The sequence below is a fragment of the Coregonus lavaretus genome (genome assembly GCF_964263955.1).
Source record: "Coregonus lavaretus genome assembly, contig: SUPER_35_unloc_1, whole genome shotgun sequence".
In the NCBI taxonomy this organism is placed as follows: Eukaryota; Metazoa; Chordata; class Actinopteri; order Salmoniformes; family Salmonidae; genus Coregonus; species Coregonus lavaretus.
This window is the reverse complement of record NW_028167181.1, coordinates 948,053-954,329: the sequence shown is the minus strand read 5'-3', so window position 1 is coordinate 954,329 and position 6,277 is coordinate 948,053. Positions and strand designations below refer to the sequence as shown.

General features: G+C 39.7%; 1 protein-coding gene across 1 annotated transcript; it reads right to left on the bottom strand.

Annotated features, from left to right (window-relative positions):
• Positions 1 to 3,805: 3,805 nt before the first annotated feature.
• Positions 3,806 to 5,992, bottom strand: hand2 (heart and neural crest derivatives expressed 2). The gene is made up of 2 exons (XM_084188444.1): positions 4,897 to 5,992; positions 3,806 to 4,472 (listed from the first exon to the last, which is right to left on the bottom strand). Exons 1-2 carry the CDS (start codon positions 5,431 to 5,433, stop codon positions 4,374 to 4,376), a joined length of 636 nt encoding a protein of 211 aa, XP_084044570.1. The 5' UTR covers positions 5,434 to 5,992; the 3' UTR covers positions 3,806 to 4,373.
• Positions 5,993 to 6,277: the final 285 nt, after the last annotated feature.

Sequence of the window (6,277 nt, the reverse complement as noted above, 5' to 3'; positions counted from 1 at the left end):
CAAAAACTGGTTGAATCCACGTTATGTCCACGTAATTTCAACAAAAACATTCAATTTGATGAAGTTGAATCCCGTGGAAAACTGATTGGATTTGAAAGAAGTCATCAACAATAGGGATTTTCGTATTTTTTTCACCCAACCTTTAACCTAAATCCAATGACTTGGTGACATTTTTGTTGTTGATTTCACGTTGAATTCACGTTAGTTAACAACTAAACCAGATGTAAATCAAAACTAGACGTTGAACTGATGTCTGTGCCCAGTGGGTTGTATTGGCGGAAAATGCTCTTATGTGTTGTCCTGGCATATTATTAAACTTATTTTTTCTGTTGGTCCTGTTACCTACATAATGTGTTTTTTAAATGATCAATAAAGATGTGGCCATATGTTTTTTTTGTGCGGCCAAATTCTAACCGTATGCGTAATAACTCTCATTGTGTGTAAAACAAAAATGTACGCATGAATATGTCACTCGGTCTGTGCCTCTTAGATCATTTGTTAATTGTGCCCTATCCTCTTTGTAATCAGATATTTGTCCCAGCTATATTAAAATATATCCCCACTGCAGCGCAATATCTTATTTTTAATCAAAAGTTGCACTGTTGGAATATAACCTTTGTTTACAATGATTCAAAGTTTCATAGGCCTTTGTTTTAGTGGTAGACCATAACAAATCATAGGCCTAGCTCAGTAGATAGTGAGCTAGTTCCTCTGTCCAGGCGCTGATCTTACAACGCCTGGATAGGTATTTTACCTATCAGCTAACCACATCATATGTTGTTGCAATCTGTCAATCGATGATGTGGCGCACGCAACCATTGCTTTATGCAGGCAACGTCTGAACAGAGGAACGCGATCTATAACTTCATCATGGAAAGATTTTGACTCACGTGGGTTATATATAGTACGTTTGCAGTCTGTTATGAGTGCACCGTGTGCGCTTTTATAGTTCTGCAAGAGTTGTTTTTTTGCAGCATTTAAATAGGCTAGGCCTGTGTCTCCCTTTAAAATACCAACACATGCATAACCATACATACTCCTTTGTCAATTAATTGATGCCATAGTTTCCCTATATGGGCTTGATAGAAAATATGCCTTAAGATTGATCCTTTTTCCAGATTGCGAGTGGAACGCACCGCGTCATTACGTTCAGTGTTGCAGCAGGATAGCTTCGAACCGTCTGATCCGACGTCAACATGTCTACCGGCCCACGTTGAGACTGCAGGGAGAGAGAAAAAAATGGGTAGGAGGGTCTTATGAACTAATCGTTCGCAGATGTTTGTAATACCAGGGAAAAATCTTATTCCACACTTCGAGAAGTCTATCATGTTGTAAGTCCAGTCCACTGCCGTTATTAGAGGGAATTAAACAAGAGAACAAAGGACATTATTGGCCCATTCACACTAATTTTGATCGTATGCAGTGTGCAATTAATACATTACAGCTTTTCTATTGTAGGCCTATGCATACCAGCCATCCTGCAAACGATATTATTTTGGGAGAGCACAGTGGATGAATCAACATTTGGCACATTTGATTGGCACATTGGACCAGGTTATTGCTTCCTACTGCATTTGCATTGATTTGAGAATGGTGAGCTCAACCGGCTGAAAACAATGTATGTAGCCTATAGGTCAATGAGTTGGCCTATGAGTTTTATCCTTCTATCAATAAAACAGCAGCAGGTCCGTTTCAGGTCATCTATTTGTCAAGCCAGTTGATACTATTTCGGACGCCATCTTGACACGGGCAGACAACAAATTATCCATAATTATCATACTTCGGACTCGTGAAACAAGCCAATTTCGTGTTACAATTATCTAATGCAATCGGATGGACTGTAAATCTTCGGCGTGTCCAATCCTCTTCTGATTTACGTTGCTGTAGATGTCACTTTAATTGCATAGCTTCTCGTGAAGAATCATTTGGTCTGTTGTAGCCTATCCGAGGTCTGTTTACTCACCAACCATGCATTCAAAGGACAAGTAACGATTATTCTTAGGACAAACAGTTTAAGTCCAGTCTACTCTCTAATAAACATATACCAAGCTGTGATGCAGTGGGCAAAAGTGTGAAATAGACATGTGAAATACAAAATGTTATGTTACAGGCTTTTATGTTGCAGGCCTAGTCTATAATTGCGCAGCTGACACACATTGATAAGTGAAGTAGGCTGTAGACGTAATGTTTTTTTTGGTTTTGTTGTAATGTTTGATTAGTGACGTGCATTTCAAAAAAAAAATATCTAGCCTTTTTATAGAACAATAGGCTATAATTTTCTACCAGAAGTAGGATATTAGTCATATCCAAAATGATTTTATGCATAGGCTACAGGTTTCATCGTCCGCTCTCAACCCCCAACCCTAAAAAGGCACTTCAGCGCCGCATTTTGATAGGCACGCTATCAATCACACGAACATCCGATAGCTGGGCCCTCTCTCGTGCCTCGACAATCTACCTTCCATGGACCAACCAGCTTTTAACGTCAAAATCCACATTTTTTCCCGGCTCCGCTCTGTCTCGTCCTCTTGTGATTTGGGCGAGAAGAGTGGAATGCCATAATTAACCAATGGAATTTCAAGCCTATATAGCCTTTTTCTGCCACCATGTTTACATCTTTACAAGGGTTGGTCATGGAGCCTAAAGAAATAGGATGGTTTGTTACTTAGACCATCAAGTATGAGTAGTCTATAGCTATTATGCAGTTAATAGAAAATGTTTTGAAATAGGAAATAACTTCATAACATGGAAAGTGGAGTCACTAGCAGCAAGAAATAATACACATTGTTATTGTTTAATATATAACAATTGTGGTTAACTCGGTGGTCTCAATGTTGAGGAATTATTCCACTATACTAGCCTATTAGTAGGTCTTCAATTCTTATAACCAAGATAGTGCAGCCTAGTAGTGTTAGTCTATTTCTTTATTTCTTCCTGGTGATATTGAATGACAACAACACCGATACTAGCCTATAGGTACCAGTATTACACTACTAGCAGGGCTGTAAATGAGGAATTACCATGTAATAACCATAATCTAAATGATTGGGCTAATGATAATAGTATGTAACAATAGTCTACTAATAATATTGTCCATCATAATACTCGTCATGATAATAATACGAGGCCTATAATCAAGGAGGGAAATGTCAACAATGAGCATGTTGCATGTTGTTGACGCATGGATACATTTCCTGGTGATTCTGTTGAATTGGTCATAGCCCCCATGAACATAAGTTTGATGTAAACAATAATATAATTTACCCTTATGGCAGCTTATTGCTAACCGAAAAGACCACAAAGTAATTATTCGTCTACACAAATAGATATTTAGTTTCATTGTAAGCTATTTCTTAGACTATGTTTATCTCCTACACGATCACCTATATCAGAACCCGCATGTTCTAATAGCCTACAAACACGAGATAGACAGTTTCTCCTGCGCGTGTGAATGTTTCTGTTTCTACTTGAGGAGCTGTCGTGGATGTATCGCATGAGTGCTGTTTGACAGGACTAGGGAAGGAATAGCCTAGGCAATCCTATAGGCCTTAGTTTGAAATATTATTCAGGCCTAGGCTACCTCTGATCAAAGAGAACATGCATCATTTCATTTTTACTATATATTACTTTTTACTTCTATTCGAGGGAAAAAGCTACTTGTCTACTAAGACCCAAATGTTTTTTGTAGGCTATGTCATACCTTGCAAGCGAAATATTTTACATTGAATGAGTTTTGTATAGAATAAACCCTTTAAAGTCTGCCTCGTATTTTCACTTTAATTATGCAACAAGATGGTTGTCTTTGTTTTAAAAAAAACAGTGGTTTATTGAATTAATTACATTGTTTACATCTCAAATATTATTTAAATTCCACGTCTCTGGACGGAAGTGCAATTGAGTGGACTAAACAGTTGTTTAAAACACTATCAAATACTGTATACGACCACAAAAATTACAACATAACACTTCATTACTTTTTTTCAAATAAAACATTTGCTTGAACTGCAACCACGACATCAGCCAAACACCATTGATATTTATATCCAAAGAGAGATAGATGGAGATAGAAACAGAGATAGGGATAGATTGAGAACGACTTCACATACACCATAGTGTGCAACATTTCTGTTTGGTTCACTCTTGGGACAACAACAAACATCCAACCAACAACATTAGAGAACGACACAGTCCCTTACCAAAGGGTGTTGTTTCTCCTCCTCTTAAAAATGGAATGTTTTTTTCTTCAAATATCCACTCTCCGTAGCGGCAATTGCACATAAATATTCCATTAAATAACGTGAGAGTACAAATAAAAGTCTAGAACAAGACTTTTTCATCATTTCAAGTCTTTTTTGAGAGGAGAAGAAGGATATTCACTGTTTGAGTTCCAAAGCCCAGACATGCTGCGGCCAACCAGTCCTTCCTTTGGTTTTCTTGTCATTGCTGCTTGCTGTGTTTTTCAAAACTTCATTCTGTTGGGAACAAGGAAAAATCAGATGTCTGTTATTGTTGTCGAGAAATACTACTTTCTCGCCACTTCTCACCGCTTCTGTCCACAATTCAAGGCTGTTATTCGGCCTACTGTGGTGTGGGAGCCTGAAGTTATTATTACTAAATTATTATGAAAATGATCATATATTTACAGTCTTTTACAACGCCAGTTTAGAATCGGTATCATTCAGTAACTTAACCTAGTTGTCTCCATAAAACCAGTATTATTGTAGCTTATGTCAATATATTATAGGCTATAAGATTGTAGCCTATTGAATTTCACAGCATAGGCTACTACAAACCTAGATAATAAGCAAATAATTTATCCACATAATGTCAAGCCTTGCAGGAGGCTACTCAATGTTTGCATAAGCATGCATACCTAAAATTATGGATTTTACTTACCACTTCTTTCTTTCTCCTCTCCTCCTTTGCTTCTGTCTTCTTGAAGTCCGCTTTGAAGGCCTCTGCGTCGCCGTTCTGCTCGTCCTTGTCCAGAATGTCCATGAGGTAGGCGATATAGCTGGTAGCCAACCGGAGGGTCTTTATTTTGGACAACTTAGTATCCGCAGGAACGTTAGGAATGCAATCCCTGAGCTCCGAGAAGGCGCTGTTGATGCTCTGAGTCCTGCGCCTCTCCTTTCGGTTCGCGGTAGGTCTCCGTTTCACAGGGCGAGGTCCCATCCCGATCCCAGCGGCGCCAGCCCCGGGGATACCACCTCCGTAGTGTGCGTGGTCTAACGCCGGGCCCCCGGTGGAGTAGTCGGGGCTGTACGAGGGTGCCATACTGTAGTCAGGGGGAGACATCTCCGGGTGGCTTATCAGCCAGCCGTGGAAGTAGGGGTTCTCTTCGTGACAGCGGCTTGCAGCTGCTGCTGCGGCGAAGGAGTAGCCGTCATGATGCATCACCGGATGGTGAGGGAACCCACCAACTAAACTCATGGCGACACAGCAGCAGACCAAAAACTGTGCTACTAACGAACCACGAAACGAATATGCGTTTGCACCCTCCGATTATGGTCAGGTTCTCCAAAAGATTTTAAGAAAATAGGCTATCCTCATAAAAAGTAACTTGGTTCAGTTGGTCATTTGAAAAGTACTGCTATTTATAATTGTCCAATATAGACCCCTAAACGAAACTTCACCAATGCATGAGTTTTAAGACGTTATTTGTTTCTGTTTTGCTAGTCTATGGTGTGGAATATAGAATAATGTTGTCAGCTACTTACACGCAGTTCTCAATTTGTCCATTCCCAACGTGAGAAAGTTCCTTCTTTTCCATTACCGAGACATACAGTGCATGTCTCGCCTGATGAACTGCGTCCTCAAGCACTTCGGGTCGAGCTTTTCCCCTCCAAACTCTTTATGGATTTCGGACCAGATTCATTAAATAGGGCGTCAGATAACAAAAAAGCTCAAAATCCCAGTTGCTATAGTGTGCACTGCACGCAATACACAGCCTTTCAGTTGAGCACACAGCGAGAATTCATCCGTTTGATCTCCATGTCACAGCTTCATCTTTAGAACGACTTGGGTTAATATATGTCGTCAAGACCGCTCTGAGCCAATCACGTCTTAGAGGAGGAGGGACATAACCTACAGTGCTGGGTGTTTACGCTCCTAAATTTCAATGGCCCCTCTTAAGCACTGGCAGCCTTGACATATTTTATTAATGACATTAAGATTGTGAAAAATCCATACACCGCCTATTTAGGCTATTGCAATTAAAAAAGCATCAACAAAATGAGAGGTATGGACATTTTTTGCCTTTAAATGTCAACGTTAG

What these genes read in the sequence shown, in the direction of transcription:
- hand2 (XM_084188444.1), bottom strand. Translation starts at nt 5,433, where the DNA reads ATGAGTTTAGTTGGTGGGTTCCCTCACCATCCGGTGATGCATCATGAC. An exon ending in AGAGGAGAAAGAAAGAAGTG is followed by an intron (nt 4,473 to 4,896) that starts GTAAGTAAAATC and finishes TGTTCCCAACAG; the next exon opens with AATGAAGTTTTGAAAAACAC.